The 20,202-nt window shown below is 32.2% G+C and overlaps 3 protein-coding genes across 3 annotated transcripts; all 3 read left to right on the forward strand.

Moving 5' to 3' along the window:
* Positions 1-801: 801 nt before the first annotated feature.
* On the forward strand, positions 802-2,785 carry LOTGIDRAFT_160954 (hypothetical protein; the record flags this gene model as incomplete). Its single annotated transcript, XM_009056214.1, has 4 exons — positions 802-908; positions 1,107-1,177; positions 1,508-1,576; positions 1,755-2,785. 4 exons carry the CDS (start codon positions 802-804, stop codon positions 2,783-2,785), a joined length of 1,278 nt encoding a protein of 425 aa, XP_009054462.1.
* A 1,109-nt stretch (positions 2,786-3,894) lies between these two features.
* Positions 3,895-8,407, forward strand: LOTGIDRAFT_160955 (hypothetical protein; the record flags this gene model as incomplete). The annotated part of the gene is made up of 5 exons (XM_009056215.1): positions 3,895-4,442; positions 5,019-5,104; positions 5,359-5,477; positions 5,638-5,691; positions 8,348-8,407. The coding sequence occupies 5 exons, from the start codon at positions 3,895-3,897 to the stop codon at positions 8,405-8,407; spliced, it is 867 nt and encodes a 288-aa protein (XP_009054463.1).
* Positions 8,408-10,689: 2,282 nt separating this feature from the next.
* Positions 10,690-19,407, forward strand: LOTGIDRAFT_160956 (hypothetical protein; the record flags this gene model as incomplete). Its single annotated transcript, XM_009056216.1, has 14 exons — positions 10,690-10,861; positions 11,189-11,350; positions 11,587-11,674; positions 12,430-12,547; positions 13,576-13,696; positions 14,251-14,391; positions 14,568-14,762; positions 15,790-15,957; positions 16,248-16,409; positions 16,663-16,871; positions 17,230-17,350; positions 17,696-17,845; positions 18,139-18,324; positions 19,025-19,407. 14 exons carry the CDS (start codon positions 10,690-10,692, stop codon positions 19,405-19,407), a joined length of 2,376 nt encoding a protein of 791 aa, XP_009054464.1.
* Between the last annotated feature and the right edge of the window lie 795 nt (positions 19,408-20,202).

Here is a 20,202-nt window from a genome sequence, read left to right on the forward strand (position 1 = left end):
CAAAGCGGCCATGGTTATCATCGTTCATCCAAGATTCACTACAGTCATCTCAAGTACGATCGAAAGACTGCTGTCAGCATCTATATAAGGAACGGCATGGGCGTAGCCAAACCATTCATACAAGGCAAGGTTGTCGTCAAACTTCATTTTCGGCGCCTACAATGATTCGCCCATTGTATTTTCTAAGGAGGTGTTTTGAGATAGAGAGGGGAAGGACGGTTTTCCGGATTGCTCTCAGCAGTCAAAAGCAACCTCACATTAGGAAAGACCTTTTCGGCGGGCAAAGAAACCCTAAAGAAGAATGCAGCGGAACTCTTGGCCCCCGTGGGTTTAATGAATGTCATCTCGGGGCGACAGAAAGAAATGGCTTCGAGTCCGTTCAAACCCGACAGGAGAAACACTAATGCCTTTAGTTAAACCACGTCGTGTCTCCAGCCTATAAAAGTATCCACATTGTCGTCCATGGGATCAGTGTCCAACAGGACGTCAAAGAAGAAGAAGCGAAGAGGATCGTTTATCGTCTCGACTCCTCACTCAATGGTAAACTTATCTATATGTGATGGACGTCGGAAGCAGTGGGTGGCTGGGTGAGGGCCCAGCCCTCCACTTTTTTCCTAAAAAAGGAGAATATCACACGGCGTCTTTCTTTTCTTATGAACCCCCCACCTCAAAAATTCGTTCCGACGCAAGTCGAGACCTGGTAGGGGGCTTTTTTCCCTATACAAAGGAGAGCGAAACTTGGCGTAATTTTTTAACCATGTGAAATTGAGCTCAACCAATCCAATTTTTCAGTACATCAAAATGTTTGTTTGGGCCAAAATAAAGGGTACACCAGTTATGTGGCCTGGAAAGATTATGCACAAGGGCCAGATTGCCGCCGGTGTATATATAAACTTTGATGATTCTGTGTAAGTATTAGTGTCTTAAATTTTGATACATGTTCTCGTTTTCATTTACATGCCCGATACCCAATACTTTATACATGGTCTTAATTGTAACATTTCTATGATCTACGTCCTATAAAAATGTTCAAAAGATAATAGGTGGGAATGAAAATTCCAACTGCATTACAACAGTAAATATTATGATAACCAATTTACTTTCAGGTTCACTGTAAAACTGTCAGAAATTGTACCTTTCAATGAAAATATGTCGAAATTACGGCAAGCAGCAATTGGTAGGCTCATTGTAATAGATGATATTATTATAACAAACTGTTACTGATTTGTTTCATTCGATATTCAAATAACCACACAATGTTATTATTGTTGGTGTTATATGTTCAGTTTTGTTCAGCCTTTACAATTAACATTTTGTTTCTAAGCTGAGATTAAATATAAATGGATACTTATGCTATAAAACCAAATTTGAATTTACTTAATGATTTAGAGATGCTAAATCTGCAGTGCAAATAGAAACGCTTAGTTTACTTTAATGGTGTAGCAAATCCTGAACATATTTTGAAAGCTGGACTAATACATTTTCAATTGTTATTCTCAATTTTCAGACATGTTACTTAAGAAGGGAAAATTAAATTCATTACAATGCTTTATGGATGATGTACAATGGGCTTTAGGTCAGTCAGTATTTTGATTAGCAATAGTCCGTATTGAGATATTTCTGTCTCTTTCTAACTACACCACCAGTTTTTTTTTTCTTTGTCTTCATCTATAACCTCGTCCCCAACTCCATAATAGGTGTATAATTTCATTAAGTTATCAAATTTGAATACAGTTATGATATTATTTTTTTAGATGAAGGCCTCAAAAATAAACACGCCACTGACGCAGAAGTCACTGATAATAGTGAAGTACTGATAACTACAGATGTCACTGATAATGGTGCACTGAAAACTAAAGATGTATCTAATAATCGCGACGTACCTACAAATACAGATGTCAGTAATAACATTGGGGTACTAAAAACTACAAATGCCACTGATAATGGTGTACTGAAAACTATAGATGAGACCGACATTGGTGTACTGAAAACTGCAGATGTCACTAATAATTGCGAGGTATTCATAAATACCGATTTCACTGATAATGGTCAATTACTGACAACTAAAGATGTCACTGATAATGTTAAAGTACCGAGAAATGCAGACGTCACTGATAATGGTGCACTGAAAACTAATAATGGTAAAGTACTGATAAATACAGATGTCACTGATAATGGTGAATTAATGATAACTACAAATATTACTGATAATGAACCGTTACTGGAAACTATATATGTCACTGATAATGGTGTATTGAAAACTACAGATGTCCCTAATAATGGTAAAGTACTTATAAGTACAGATGTCACTGGTAATGGCGAGGTACTGATAAATACAGATGTCAATGATAATGGTCAATTACTGAAAACTACAAATATTACTGATAATGAACCGTTACTGGAAACTATATATGTCACTGATAATGGTGCACTGAAAACTAAAGATGTCCCTAATAATGGTAAAGTACTGATAAATACAGATGTCAATGATAATGGTCAATTACTGAAAACTATATACGTCGCTGATAATGGTGAATTGAAAACTACAGATGTCAATGATAATGGTCAATTACTGAAAACTATATATGTCGCTGATAATGATGAATTGAAAACCACAGATAACAATGATAATGGTCAATTACTGAAAACTATATATGTCGCTGATAATGGTGTATTGAAAACTTCAGATGTCGCTGATAATTCTGCACTGAAAACTACAGATGTCACTGATAATTCTGCACTGTACAGAAAAATACAGATGTTATTGATAATGGTCAATTACTGAGAACTGCATATGTCCCTGATAATTCTGCACTGAAAACTACTGATATCAATGATAATGATGAGTGGAAATAATAAGGATAAAGCACTTTCTGATATTGTGTACGAAATAAAAGATAACGATGATCTGATGATTACAAATGAGATATGCACAAATTTGAATACTGAGATGAATGACATATCTGAAAGGAATGAAACCCTTAATGATATTTTGGGAATTGATGAAATAATTAGTGCTAGTGAATATGAAGAGGATGACGAAGATTATGATGGTAGAAATTATCTTTCAAAGATGTTACAGAATTGGACTAAATTTGAAGATAAGATAAGTAAAAGTAATGCGAAAGAAGATAAATGACTTACTGTTAATGTCTCATTGGTTAATAGAGGAACTCAAGAGGCAGAAGGTGAAAAGGTATTGGATTCTAACTGGGATAAAGAGGAAGAAATTATTGATGTTGTAAACTGATGGATCTGAATTCCTGGGAGACAATAAAAATCCAAATATCTACATAAGACGGGTCTTAAAATCAAAAGTAAAGAACAGAGTATACAATTCAGTCAATTGTTGTCTATTTTGCCAAAACCTTATTCAACATATTCGGCCACATTTGAAACTAAAACATTGTCATATCAAAAAAGTAGACAATGCCTTTTCTGCCCATGCAGCTGGAAATGAAAAACCCTTGGAACTTTTGTGAGCTGAATGAGATGATCTGAACAATAGGAGAGTAATAAAAAATGGGTCAGGCGAATTGCTGTTATTTAGACGACCTTCAAAAAACTTAGACGCTTCTGAATATGGATCATGTCCAAATTGTTACGAATGGATATCTAAGAACAATATTAAACGGCACCAGATTAAGTGTATGGGTATAGACAATGCACTTGGAATACAATCAAAGAAAAACCTAGTCTTGCAATCTGACATCGCTTGTGGACGTTTCAAGTCAAATGCATCTGAATTCCTAAGGAAAGAAGTTTTTTCAATAATGACAGTTGATCTTATATCTGAAATTGCACAAAATGATGTTTTGATTGTGGCACTGTGAATGCTGGTTAAGACAAAACATCGATAACCCACTGAAGAGGGCACATTATTCCTCCCAAAGAATGCGGTTAGCTGGCCGGTTGTTGGTGGAGCTAAGAAAATTGGTCGCAGATACTGGTAATGAAAAACACATGTCTATGTGGGATTTTATAAAACCAGAATTTTTCGATATCATGGCCCAAGCTGCATTAGAAGTTGCTATACCACTGATTGATGATGAAGATGAAATAAAATCTCCATCAAATTGCTTGAAACTGAAATATGACATTCTGAGATTGACAAAGTTTAAGTGGAGCTTTGTTGTTAAAGGCACAGAACAAAACGATAAGGAAAGAAAAGACTGTAAAACGTTTTTACATCTGATGTCACTTGAATTCAAAACAAAAGTCACCAAATTGGCGTACACAGTTCTAATGAAGAGACAATTTACGAAAAGCAAAGATATTCCAGCACCGTCAGATATTGAAATTCTAAATAAGCATCTCATTAGCGAACTATCAACATGTTCCTTGAATTCTTCAAAAGAAAACTTATTTCATATTGTAAAATTCCTGCAATGCAGACTCTTATCTTACAACAAAAGGCGGTCTGGTGAAATCGATGCCATCAGGTACTTGTCACCTCCTTGTACTCGAGATCTATCAAATTGGAAATTCAAATAAGACAAATTTCTGTTTGAAGTTTCTAAACTATTTTTATTACGTTATGTGTTAAGTCACACTCTTAACATTCTTAAACGGGCGTTAATTTGAATTTAGAAATTTTGCTATTATTACAGGATTGTCAAGTTAATTTACAAGAAATTATGATTATCTCTCTAGTATGAATCATGAACTTTTTAATGTTGCCCGCATTACTGTAATTTCAATTTGAGAAGCTTTTTGTCAAGAAGGAAAGAACTGTCAGATGTGGATCAAAGTTGGGGAATTGTCCTTATTAGAAAAACATCTTTTGAAATCCCAAGACCTTATGATAGTGCGTGGAAAGGTAAAGCTATATCTGCTATAATGTGTAGATATGTGTCAGATAAATTGATTAAAGGAAAAAGTATCGTTATATTTTCTATAATTACTTGTGAAATTTCCTATTCATTAAAGATTTAAAGTTGGATAGGGGAATATTTCATTAAAAAGTAATTTTTTCAGCGAGGAAAACCAGTTCCTGTTATAATCCCTGATCATTGCAGAAAACCTTTAGAATTTATCGTTAATGCTGATGTTCGTGAAAAAGCTGGAGTAAACAAAGATAACAGATTTCTCTTTCCAAATTCAGGTAAAAGTAATTATAATAACCTAATCACATCTTAATTTGTAACAAACTAAAATAGTAATGTCTGTCTTATCACCATCTTTATTTGTGCTATATGACACACAAAAACTTGAAATGATGTCGAGCAGACATGGATATATATATATATTTTATGTACATAATATATTTTCTACATTGAAAAGTTACATCGGCAATCACATTATTTTCATAGTTAATTATATTAATTGTCGATTTACATGTATATTGTTAAATTTCAGTAAATGGAGCTATGAGAAGTTGTGAATCATTGAAAAATATATGCTCAGATTTAAATCTTAAAAACCCAGAAAACATTACAAGTGTTTCAATGCGAAAATACACTTCAACACTTACACAGGTAATCTACTTTTGTTTATTTCGACAAAGAGATTTTAAATGGTTTTAATTTTCACCCCTTTTGTGCACATCCTCTGTAAAGTAAAAAGCAGTTTGAATCAGAAGTGATTTTCTGCTATTTTTCGATACAGATGTAACCATTATCTTTATCTTTATCTAAGGTTATGGATTTGAAAAACAACCAAATGGATTGGCTTTGTAAGAATCTTGGACAGGTAAGGACCATTACCAGCAAATGAGTGGGTTTATTGAAAGGGTGAAAATAAGTAAGCTTCTTCTGGTTCAAAATTTGAACCTCACAAGCAAATTAGCTGCAAAGAAACTGGATGATATATCTCTCGAAGGTAACATCTTAACTAACTCCAGCTATCTTTTTTAAATGTTTTATGTTTGATTAAAATGAAATTATTGGCTTTCTAAGTTTAATATAGAGCTGATCAACTTAAGCATTATAGATATTAAGTGCTAGATGACATGTAGGTCGCCATAATGGATAATACTGTGATCTCATATTGAATCAATTAGTGTTAGTAATCATACATTTAATACTGCTATTTCAGATTTAATTCTTGAAGGATCTGTTGATACATCAAATGTACAGAGCATAGAACTTAATGAACATGGCAGAAAACGGCCTGTTAGTGACAAAAAGATAGTGACCTCTGCTCTATGCTTTTGTCAGACGTTGATCACTTATTTATTACTTTTCTTTTCTTTGCCGCACAACGCAAAATTGCAGAAGGTATCAAACGTGCGTCCGTCCGTCAACATTTGCTTGTATACGCTCTAAAAACTAGATTTTTTTTATGGAATTAAGATTTTTTTATGGAATCAAATGAAATTCGGTATGTGTATACATATTCATAAAACGAAGATCAAGTTCGAATTTGAGCTATTTTCGACCGTTAGAAGCAGAGTTATTGTTCTTGCCCCAAAATCTTGGATATGCTATTACTACTCTCGATTTTGAGGAAACTTAAAATGGATGTTTCGTTTTTACCATCCGCATGCAATGGTGGGCGTATATGGCTGTGATCCACTATCTTTTTATCAGTAATAAAATTCCACCGTCCATTCCACGTTTTCATATTTATTCATGTTATTTTTGCCAAAAGTACTGCTTACTTGTTATATTAGTTTACTTTATTATAATGTGAATGTTTTTTATACGCCCGTTTAGAGTTTTCGTATTATTTGAAGTGGGTCTGAAATTGCTAGGCAACCAATTGTTTCCTTTTTTACCGTTTCTTACATGCATGAAGTTCAATTAGTAGCCTAGGCCTACAGGAGTATTGATAATGATTTCAAAGAGAGAAAGCATCAAATTGTCTGGTGATTTTCAGTATTTTGAGTATAAAACATAGTGATGCAGTTGAATAAATACAATCCCTATCATATTAATAATGATACTATTAGATTAAGCAAATATTCAACTATGCACTGTAATAAATTCAACCAAAAATCTTCAGTGGTGTCAACATTATGACACAATAAGGTCAATTGGAAAGTTGAACAATTCTGGTGACATTTTCACTTTTTAAAATTGAATTTTAAAAACCCATTTGCATTGCTAGTTGCAGCATTTAAATAAAACCATGGTTTCTCATTTAGTCTTATACACTTCATTGTATGTGTATACATCAAAAAGGCTATTTTCTTTTTAGAGCAATGAAATGAATATATAAATAGGCTACTCGCGTGTCGCTGACATTGTAGGCTTACTTTGTATGGCCATAGAGCTGTATACATGTGGCAGATAACTCCTGCCTACGGTTTACTAACAGTGTTTACCTTGGATACAAAATGGAGTTTATTATGGATACGATCCTCTTACTTCATTGAACAAAACCCTTTCAGTAGAAATGGAATCGAATTAGCGTGATAATACACGCCCGTGAGTTTGGCATGTTATTTTTAAATGTTAACACATGTATTTAGTTATACAATGTTGGAAAATGTTGATATAGTTGTGAGATATTCAATATTTTGTAGGTCTGACTGTGTAAACCAATTAAATAAGACCACCATTCGACCATTATAATTATAATAGATTCGGCATGTAGCGGTTTCCCCCGTTTACAAGTTCCTCCCTAGTGGTTTCCTCCCATCTTTTTAATCCTAGTCGTTTCCACCCCTTTTCTAAGTGGTTTCCTCCCCAAATATAATAAACTAATTAAAAACCTGATAATCTTTATCAATTATTGTGATGGATTAACATAATATCAGGAAACCATTGGAATAAATTGTTATTCTTAGGTAGATATACTCAGAGATAAGTAATCTTTTGGTAAGCATATGATAACATATAACATTTTATCGAATTCTATTCAAATTTGACTTGTTCAACATTGCTGATTTGCGTTGAAATTGCAATGTTCTTGTAAGACCAAGGCATGCCGTGATTTGAAATTGAATCTTACCTTGAATAATACCTAATAAGATACACAATTTAATGCCAAGCTGGGCAAGCCTGCTGATGAGAAAAGAAAGACTATTTGGCGATATCTTCTTTCATACACCTTAATTTATTTTTGATTACTTAATTTCAATAATTTACAGTTATCAACTTTTTAAATTGGGTAATTGTCATTTTGTAATGATTGTCATTAATTAAACCCTTTCATGTTGTTAAGAATAATAATAATACTATAAGTTATTTTATTAAATAAGTGTCACAAATCATTAGTACGGTATATAAATATATACACAAAAATTTAAAACATTGAGATTTCGAGCTAGAAGAGGCTTATGAGACACATAATTATTAAAACAAATTTTAATAATCCAATACATAAGTTAATATCCAGTTGAAATTGAACATAAGACCAATCCACTAATGATTGCCTAAAAAAATAACTTTATTTGTTTCAGGCAATTGTCTTTACAACACATATAATTATTAAAAAATACAAAAAAAAATTAATGAATTAGGGAGAATATAACTTGTACAGATTTTTATAGCATTCATTTGCACTCACAAGTGATGTATTCTGCCAAATGATCTTGATCTACATATATATTTAAATAATATAATATATTGTTAATGTTTAAATCTAAAATGAAATAAAATGTGTTATTAATTCAAATTTTCCTTCTTAACATTCCTTAAGCTTATATATATATAGGGGAGGAAATCACTGGGGGGAAACCACTCGGGTGAAAATTGAAAAGGGGGAAACCACTATTGGAGGGACTCTTAATATTATTAAATCTTATTACATGAATTGGAATTATAACTGCCCTAAATGCAGGAGAACCACATAATAAAACACCAAATCACACCCTACCGTTAAAGTCAATGGTTCGCCGTTTCCGGGGGTCAAGCTTTCAGCTAATTGGTTATAGTATTTACAGCAGACCATAATTATCTGTCTCTGAAAGTTAAAAAAGCGACTCCTCTTTTTACAAGATTTTTTATTATGCATATCAATAGCAGTTGATGACGTCATGTGTATACGTAGACTCAGGCAGTGCCCCCCTCCCCCTTGGAAATGCATTTGCCCCAACCCCTCCCCCCTCCTTGCAAAATTATGAAGAAATTCTCAATTTAGGCTGAAATCAGTCTCTATCAGCTACGTTTGCCCCCATGCAAATGTAGCTGTCCCTCTTGTCACAATGGCCTGGTCATGGGCCTGCGGATACCCCAATCTTCAGAGAAAAGATAAGCTTGTGAACGAAATGAATAAAATATAAAATTTCTTGTTTGAGGTCTATAAAAAAGAATTAGCCTATGTGATTTTCCAACAGATTTGGTACTTCTGAAGACTAGGCCTATTTATATATATCGGAGACCCAAATCAACACCCAAAATTGTGGTGAACCATGGACATTAACTATGGATATTAGATAACCAAATGCATCCCTGGAAGTGGGTTGGGTCGATTAGGCCTTAACTACTCTCTGACTACACTGTTTTATGAATTGAATTAAGCCAATCATTTTTGAATGAATTGAAATTACAAAATGCTACTGAGAGTCTAAGATTGTCTGTGGGTTGATGAAAATCTTAACCACTGAAAGAAATATTAATTGTCAAAATGATTTGAATGAGGTCCAAAAAGTAGATCATTTTCACATGAATTTTCTGGGAGGGAAGTGTGTTTATTCTACAAGTAAAAAAAACTGAACCTTATATTTCCAATATGTACCCGAAGACATTCTAAGAAAAATGGTATACAGTTCAAAATTTTATTTTCATTATTTATGAAATGAGACAAAAAATTCAATTCAAAGCTCATGCAATGTGGAGCGTAAACACTCTAGAAGTCACAATTCTCAACTGATATTGAGAAAACTTAGTATGATTGGATGTAATCACCCAAGGATGAACCCTATTGAAAATCAGAAAAATCAAAAAAATATTAAGTATGAATTATTGCTCCTGTTCTTGAAAACACATTCAATTTTTATCTCAAGGCACAATTCTGGACAAATTTAGACGAAACTTGGTGTTAGTGTTACTTATCACCCAGGGAAAACCCTATTGAAAATCCGAAAAATCCAAAAATCATTAGTATGAATTATTGCCCATGTTCTTGAAAATGCGTTCAATTTTTAGCTTGTAAATGTTCTAGAAGGTTGAATTTTTGACAGATTTGACGAAACTTGGTGTGAGTGTTTGTAATCACCCAAAGGATGAAAATTATTGAAAATCAGAAAAATTGAAAAATATTTAGTATGAGTTATTGACCTTGTTCTTAAAAAAAGTGTTCTAGTTTAAGCCTGTAAACATTCTAGAAGGCCCAATTCTTGACAGTTATTGACAAAATATGGTAATATACAGTATTGCCCCAAAAATTTCAAAAGAAGTGTAAGGCTGAGTTGAATATTTCATACGGGTGATTGTTACTGTACTTTTTGTTTAAAATCAAATAAGCCGTGTATTTAGCTGATGTAATATTTATTTTTTTAATTTTTCATACAAAATGTGTTCTTTTAATTTATTCTAATTTTTCAGCAAATTCTGCATGAGTCATTTGCCTCAATTGCCTTGATGAATTACGGCCTGAAATTTTTCTAAAAAAGTAGAGGCTATAGTTTTCATCAGATTAAGATGAAACTTTGTAAGATATCAGACATGCTAAATACCATTTAAAGCAATAGACTTCTTTACTGCTGTAATTTGCATGTTTTACTTTAACTCTCTGCTCTGAAAATACTTTTTTCTGTAACTCTATAGTAAGAAATGAAGAAGAAGTGGCATATGCTGTAAGATGAAGTTATATAGATGTGCAGGAGATATTGTATTTGATGATACCCAGCCATACCCAGGCCAGACAAGCAGTGTTATACTGAAAAATCTTTCAGAAACTTGTAATTTCTTACAATACCTAAAACCCCTCAGTCCAAGACATCCTCATTTTTGTGCTCAAATTAGATCTCTAGGTAAGATTACTGTAATAATTAATCTTAAAATTTTCTTTTTTGTAGCCTTAATTTTGTTTCAATAAGCTTACAGAAAGCTATCACTTTTGGTTTTCAATCTACATAATGTGCAAATTACTCTATAAATAGGTCTGCGGATGATTTTCAATTGTGTAATCCTGCCCGCCCTAACCCTATGTTAGGTGTTTACCCTGGAGACTCACATTGGTGTTGACACCAGGAAACCCCTATACTGCTCCCTACTGCCTGAACAGTCACCAAATAGTCTATTGATTTAAGGTATTAATCTGAAAGCTAACACAGAGAAATATTATGTTTTACTTCCAGCATCTAATAGTAAGATAACTCTGGGTATTGCTGGTCCTGATATATCAGAAGGTTCTCATCCTGGCAATTGGAATAATACAGTTGGTTACCATAGTGATAGTGGTAGATGTTATACATCACATAGTGAAATAGCTAATACCACAGGAGAAAAATTTGGAATAGGTAATTAGCATTCCATCATACAGTCAATGTGTCTCAAATCAATTAAACTTTGGAATTCCCCTTTAAAGCATTCCTTCTTTATTTAGTTTACTTGAACAAATGCTTAAACAAAAATAATCTTTATGTCCATGTTGTTGTCTTATGAAATTTTGACAGGCAAACCTACCAAAGTAGGCCTATAAGGTTTATATGATATTTGTTTAATATTTCAACTCCTAGTATGTCTCTAATTCTAGGTGATATTTTTGGTGTACAGATAACATATTTTGGACTAACTAAATGCACAGTTGTATTTTCAAAAAATGGACGTCCTGTTGCCACCAGGTAAAACAGTACTCTCTATAATTTGCTGATTCAAGAATGTCATTTTCATTTGGAGAAAAGTAATAAATGATCTTACAAGGGCTTAACCCTTCAAAGTGCATTCTGCTTTTATTGTTGGTCTGAATTTTTATTGCTCAAATTTGTGAAAATTTAAGAATCTGAGACTTAATTTTTTAATGCCAAAATTATTCAAAAAGATTTTCATTAACACTTTCTAGTTAGTAAATACAAAGATATAAATAGCATGCTTAAGAAATATTTTCAGGTATAATTTACACATTTTCGATACTGAAATTTTGTTACAAAAAAAAGCAGAATACCCATTTGACAAAAATTTGTTGAAGAATTTAAAAATGTTATATATTTTCAAAGTATATTTCAAAATAACCAATTTTGCTGTTGTTTTGCTGAACAAATCTGAAGAAACACATTTATCATATTTTAGAACTGTTTAATTGAAACTGTTGATTTGAGATGTTGCCTTGCTCTAGAATCTAGAAAGTGGAAGAAGCATTTGAAAATTTTATAATATTATTTACCAGCGCTACAGAAGTTTTCAAGTCCAATTTCCAAATCTCTCCTATCCCTCCCTCCTAGTAGAAGATTAAACTTTAAAAGTCAAATCTAGAATAGCATAAAAATGTATTATTTATTGCACATCCCTGCAATCTAAGACCAAGTTGGAGGGAGTTTTGAAAAATATAATAAGTAACAAGAATGTATGTAGGTATTGATTTCTTAATGTTCAATTTTAGGTATTTATTTGAAAGTAATCAAAAAACTTTATTACCTACCATATCATTAGAGAATGGTCCAATTGATCTGGGTATAACATGGCCAGATGCTGTTGTAGATGGACCAGTCTTTCAAATGGTAATTTTTATAATTTATTTGAATTATTTTGAAAGAGGGAGGTAGACAAAGATTCTTTGAATTTTAATCACTTAGATTACATTTTGGTTACTTTGGTTTCAGAAGCTTGTTTAGAAAATGAATGATTTTATAAAATCTTGCATGACTTAAAGGGACAGGTGCACCATTTTGGGGGGTTGATTTGAATCTATGTAAATAGTCATCAGAAATACTGCAATTGTACACAAATGGCATAATTCTTTCAAAAATATCTCAAACTAGGAATTTCTTTTCTTATTTCTGTAGATGTCTTTTCTATGATAATTCTGGACACAATCATTTAGGATTGGCTTAAGGTATGCTTGGTGAAAAAAATGATAGGCCTACATCTGTCCATTTAAGTTTCAGGAATATTTTTATACGCCCACATGGATATGTGATCGTATATTGTTGTCGCCCCTGTCCGTCGGTCAACATTTCTTGTGAGCACTATAGGGACTACAGTTTTCATCTGATTTTGATAAAATTTGGTGTGATGCTTTAGATTGATAAGATCTCGGTCAAGTCCGAAGTTGACATATTTTCGATGAACGGTTTTTGAGATATTGCCCTTGAGTTTGTAAAAACGTGTCAAAATTGGTTAAAAATAGTCTGTGAGCAGGATTGAAGCTACAGTTTTCAACCGATTCTGATGATCATTGGAATTGATAAGATCTCAGCCAATTCTAACTTGACGCATTTTCAATGAACAGTTTTTGAGTTATTGCCCTTGACTTTGTTAAAATGCATTTAAAGTTGTTTTTTGCCCTTGATTAGAGCTGTGTGATTTGATTGTTTGTTGTATTTGGGTTATTGATATTGATTTTAAAAACTTTTGTGTAATTACTCAGCATAAATATGCTATATAATTTATGTAATTGAATTCAAACTAATAAAATTTCTTTAATATGAGAAAATTCGTACTTTAGTCACTAAAGACTGTTTTATCATTTCTCACAGCTGCCAGTGGGCGTATGTTACCTCGCCTCGCAAGCTATTTTATATTACAGTCAAACATGGAGCACTGGATTCCATCATCAGATGTTAGATATGATTCTATTGAAAACTCATTCAAAATGGAGCAGTATGATACAGAGGTCACAATACAGAGTCCTCTTCCATTATCATTAGGTAACATTCGAACATCTATGAATCATTGACTTCCAAGTCCTTGTCTCTTTTTTAATCCCAACTGTTGTTGACATGAAATTGTGGATTCATACTCATGAATGATAAGTACAATACAAATAACTTCTACAAACAAAGTCAGAAAATGCATTAGGCATTAAGCTTACAAAAAGTTTCGAGTCTACGATGTGTTCAGTTTGAATTTATCTACCTGTTCCTCAAGCATGATATACAAACAACACCATAGGTTTAACCAACCCATGGCCTGTATTGCAGTATTGTGTGAGGCACAAGGACAATGCAGAATATCGGAAAGGGTACTTCAGCTTTGTATCAAAGATTTTGGCTTTTGTCATGCTTAAATTCTGTAAAACTAGTGTTCTGAAAATTGGATCAGATGTGAACTTTTGAGTATGTCTCTATGACCATATCACATCTGTATATTAAGTTTTTAAGAGCAAGTAGAGCCAGATTTGTAGGGCAACCATCAAATAAGGTTTGTTTGTGCGCATTACTTGAATGTCTGAGGGTCTAGACTTTATCTTCTGATTTTGCAGATATTTGTCATTTTGAAGTAGTTATTAAAGAAGTGTCTGATGAAGGAACAGTACCTTCCATAGCATTATCTAGTTGTAGTCCAATCAAACCAGCTCCTACTAGTAGTTTACTTCGTGATTTCTTACGTTGGAATTCTTCAGGTAGGTGTGATATATCACATTTGATATGATATTTATTATGATGTGATCTGACATGTGCCATCAACTTCTCTCAAGGAAATGAGTTTTTACCAGGTTTCTGGCAAATAGACATATTCTAAGCTGTTGGTGATTGTTATATTTGGTACATCCATGTAAATGTAAAAACAATTTTACAGGTGTTTTACAGAAGAATGACAGGTTAGGATGGGGTATAAATTATTTACCTATGGAGAAAGAGAAAAAAGATTTTGATCCATTAGCTGAACAACTGGTACTATGTTATATAACTGTTAATACTACTGTAGCTCATAAACAAATCTTTCTACAACCTGAAGGTGGATTTTATCCGTTAGTGATTTTAAAAGATACAGGTATATGTGCACATTAGACTTTGGTGAGATTTGACATAATTCGAAGGAGTAATAGGCAGAAATAGAGAAATAATTTGTTTTTATTATAAGCAAAAATGTTCATACTTGAAACTGAAAATATATGATTTGAGGTATCAATTTCCAAGGCATGGAACATTTTATTGTCAGGATTGTTAAACTGAAGTATATCAGTCTGAGAATTTCTATGCAATGTACAATTAAACTTTTCACATAATTGTTTTTACCTTTCTATGATTCTGCAAGAAAATCACATAATACACCCCTGTATTGACCAGTGATTTCTTTATGTTAAACAAATTTATTTCAGCATCTAAGGCTGTGATAGATGTTGTTTCCAATCCCTGTCCAGTTGTAAAACTTAATGATATGCAAAATGCTATTAACGAAGCAGCTAAAACTTGGAATAAAGATCTTTTGATGAGGGGCAAGTATATGTATAGATTTGAAACAAAAAAAATGTGACAAAAAACATGTAGTAAACTTTGTCTTGATCAAAATTTCTTTTGAGATATTTGAAATTCTAATGAAGCATTCATCAAGCTTAATCACATATTTCATTAACAAAAAATGACATGGAAAGCACAATGTAGACTCTATAAGCCAAACTTCACATGACAAGATGAATGGGTATAAATTAGTTTGATGACCAGTACTATATGATGTAAAGAAAATATACAACATTTTTGTTAAAATGGTAGCATACATCAATTTACATTGCCTATATTTTGAATTATTTATATTATCAAGTCTGAATGTGAAAAGAGGAACAATTTGAAAACCAGAACATTACAAACCAAATTATTTAATGAAATTTATAAAAAAAAAAAAGGATTACTCCCTCTGATGGCATTAATAGAAAAATTATTTTTGATTTCACTGTTAACATCTGGCACATGTATTCATCCCAATATTGTTCTCTGCAAAATGAAAAATTTCAGTAATTCAGTGCATTAATGTTTTATGTCAAATAGATTTATCATATATAATTATATTTTGATCTTTATAGATGTTCCCTTGAGTATGTTTAGAATGTCACAAGATATGGATCTTACAATCAGTAAACAAATGTGCAGATTACGTCTTCCACAAGATTCAATGGGTATCCATGCTGTACAATTCTTGAAGCCTCTTACAGAAATACAGAATAGTTTCTTCATAGAAGTTCAGTCTTTAAGTAAGTACAATAATAGTGATAATCAGTGATCAGACCTATTTTTCAGTGATGATAAAAAATCATTATAATTTTTGAATCTGAACAGTCACTTTACAGAGATATATTAATTTCATTTATTTTATTGGTGAAGATTTAGATGGTTGAGGTATATGTGGTATAATCACTTCAAAATGGTTAAAATCTAGGGAAGTACAGACCTTAGGTCTTGTAATTAGATAAAACAAGAGAACTGGAAAGAAACTGAACATTCAAGCAATTTAACCAAAAAAGTACTTAATTGTGCTTTTCAGATGAAGATTCATTTGTTGGTATAGGTGTTGCTGGTTTAGATTTTCCTGATAAAAAACAACCTGGTAAAGTGAAGAAGTCTGTAGGTTGGTTATCAAGAGACGGCAAATTATATTTCAATGGAAGAAGTGAAAGTTATATTAGTGGAGAAAGATATATGGCTGGTAATGATATTTTGAGCATCATATATTTACAACATTTAATTACAGAAAATACAGTAATTGGAACAACTAACCAAATGGTTTATCATCTGAAATATATATTGATGATTTTTTTTACGAAATTGCCTAGTTTCTTGTCAATTTCTTTAAAAATATCCAGAAGAACAATAGTTTCTTTTTGCGATCTTTATGACATGGTTAAATCTCATGGATGGAATATAAGTGATATTAATGTATACAAAATTTTGCTTTAAAGGTGACACCGTTCAAGTTAGATTAGAATATTTTGGAGAAACATCAGTCATATCATTTAGTAAAAATAATCATATGATTGGTTGTCGTTATTTAAATCAACCTGACCATTCTCAGTTATTACCAACTATAACATTATGTGGTAATGGTTATCAAGTTGTTATTGATGTTTGTTGGCAAAATCAAAATACAGCTACACCTAAAGCTCCTATTGTAAGATATAATTTTAATTATCATCATAATTTTAATCATCTTCTTAAATTTTGTGATTATTATTTTATCTTAGTCACATAAACCAATTGCTTCAGATTATTCATTTGAAGATCTCTCAGAACATAAATGTCTATGAGGAAGAAATATAAGACCAACGTCACAGCTTTCCTTGTCTTCAGGTTCAGCAATATAGTTGACCAACATATAATCACTTATAATTATTAACAGTTTTCATCAAAATATTTCATAATTAATAGATTTAGTTGGGACAAATATTGTTTTTGTAAAATAAAATTCTGGCTGTGAGACAAGTAACATATATACCATGATAACCATATCCACCTACTTTGATTTTCAGGATAATGTTGAAAGTTGGTGTCTTCCACCTGGCTCCCATGTTGATAATAAAAGTGACAAAATTTTTGTTAAGGATCATTCTTCACCTGTAGCCATTCAAGCTCCAATAGGCTTAAATAAAGGTAAGGTGTTTTGTTTTAAATCAGAGTATATATATTTTACAGAAACCAAAAGAAAATATACACATGAAGATATTGATAAAATCATGGTTAAAAGCTATTTTGATCATTCAAGGTCTTACTGAATGACAAAACCATGTATCCTTCATGATAGCATCTCATAGTTGCTGGAACATGGTTGTTGGTAAAACTATACATTTTGATGTTAGACTTATAATTGAAATAAAGTGAAAGTAAACCAGCTACTATTCCTGATACTCTTTCAAATGAAAACAACCATTGTACAATAAAGCTGTTAGAAATAGGTATGAGACTCAACTGTTGCATGGGATTAAATTTTTTTCCTAGATTTTAACCATTTTGAAGTGATTATACCACATACACCTCAACCATCTAAATCTTCACCAATAATTGGATTAACAACACCCAGTCCATTTGATCCACCATCAATATCCAATTTTAAGCAAGATTTAATACGTTACTCTGGAGCTACTAATGGTAAGTTTGTCCTACTACTATTATTTTATTAGTGTGATATTTACCTGTTAGTTGATATTAGTGTCTGTGGCGTATTAAGGGTGCCATTTTCCCCTTTCTAAATCTATATATCTAAATTTTCTACAAAGCAAAAATTCTCAAGAAAAGAGAACACTATTACAGATTAGCTTAGCTAAAAATTCCTGTTTCTGAGACTAAGGTACCATAGGTCAAACAGATGTTGAATCTTGTAAACTATACCACAAATTTTGGACGTTTTGATTTTGTTTGTGTCCTTTTATATTCTTTTTTAGATGGTGCAAGTATTAAACATGGGGATAGAATAGGATGGGGTATACTTTATCTTGATAAATCAGTAAAATCATTTGATGAACAGCTTGTTATAGTGTATTTAACTATAAATAGAGATGTTCAACTAGCTCGAGTTATTTATCAACCAGCAGGTGGTTTTTATCCTTTAATACTTTTACCGCCATCAGGTTAGTGCAGTCTATTGGTAATTATCACTTAGATAGCAGGTTTTGTCTTTAAACACTTCTAGCACTATCAGATCATCTTCACAATGTCCTGTGTCTTATACCTTGGCTTTATTAGCAGCGTTTCTAGGAAACATAAGGTCAGGGGGTCGAGTAAGGGCCACAAAATTTACAATGGGGGGAGGGGGGGGGGGGGCATGGCCATCAGATTAGTGCTGTTTAATATTGTTTATCAATGAGATAGTAGATTTTGTCCTTTAATACCTCTTCTAACAACAGGTAAGGGCTGTCCTGTCACATAATCTCATTGATCAAGTATCTGTTAGTTTTATCCATTTCTTTACTAGCTGTGAGAATTTTGTATCTGAAATGGATTAGCATTAGCAATGAGAGATTACCTCTAAATGATTAGAATCTTTGTAATATAGAATATTCTCATTTTTAATGATTAGAGTCTTTGTAATATAGAATATTCTCATTTTTGACTTCTCTCTCGGGTTCAGCGAGCCGGCTTTTATGGTTGATGCACATGGAGTCCTATGTTGGAAATAGAAATAGACCTGCATTTCCAACAGTACTTGTAAATGTGGAATGGACTCTTATCAGTTCTCATTGTTGACTCAAATTCTGTTCTCTCATTGCCATCTTATTGGTTAAATTTCATTTTCCTGGGCTTTATTTTTATATATCTTTTTAATTGCAGTGAATTGTATACAATTAGATTTTTGTGCCACCATAATAAAAGACCATCCATTCACTGATGATATGTTGGAACTGTTAATTAGTGAAGCTTTAGATTTGTTAGAAAAAGAAGATGTATTAATTGCACGTGGTGAAGACATTGAACCAATGAATTTGTTTAGATCATTACACGATTTAGAAACTGAAAGAAAATCACCTCAACATTTCAGAAAACGTGAAACTAAAGGTATAGAGGACCATAATAGTGCTAAACTCAAATCTCAGGAACGCAAATCTTTGTCAAAAAAAGTGACTGGTGAAAGACAGCCCAAGAAGGGAAAACATAAACGAGATACATTTGTTAAAGGGGATGAATTACATTCTAAAAGTTGTACTATTCTATGATATTTTATTGAATTTCTTAATAAAACTTTATTTTAATTTACATGTAACTGTGATGAAATTGTATATTTTTTGTGTTATCTAATAAACTGGAAAACAAGTCAAGTTCGAAATTGACTGATATTTTTTTTATTTTTTAGTAATTGCCCTTGATTTTATCAGAGGGTGTCAATTTTTCGATAAATATCATACAAAGTACAGTGTTTATCCAATTTAATCAAATTTTTAAACATATCTGTATGTTGATGTTTATTTATAAATTTGATGATAATATGAAAGATAGCTTGCCAGGGAATGTAAATGTACGTCCACAAAGCAACTCTGTGAAATTTTAAGACTCAATAAAGGCTAACATGAACCATGTCAAGTTTCTATTCAATACTCAGAAAAGTAATCAACTCTTTACTCAATCAATTCCAATGAGCACACAAAGTTTCAAATCAAATAAAAATTGTTTCTATTAAGCACAAATTTGACCAATTTTTTTAAGTCAAGAGCAATAACTCAAAAAATGTTCATAAAATTCAAAATTTTCCAATATCTCACCAATAAATGATTATTCATTATCCACTATCCATTGTCTCTGATTTTCAATAGGGTTCATCCTTGGGTGATTACAAACACTCGCACCACAATTCGTCAAAATTTTTACAAGCGGAAAATTGAACGTGCAATAACTTATGCTAAATATTTTTCAATTTTCCTGATTTCCAAAAAAAGATAATTTTTATCTGATCTTGATGAAACTTGGTATGCATGCAAATATGGATATGATCTAAGTCAGAACTTGGTCCATTT

This window comes from Lottia gigantea (genome assembly GCF_000327385.1).
Source record: "Lottia gigantea unplaced genomic scaffold LOTGIsca_27, whole genome shotgun sequence".
In the NCBI taxonomy this organism is placed as follows: domain Eukaryota; kingdom Metazoa; phylum Mollusca; class Gastropoda; family Lottiidae; genus Lottia; species Lottia gigantea.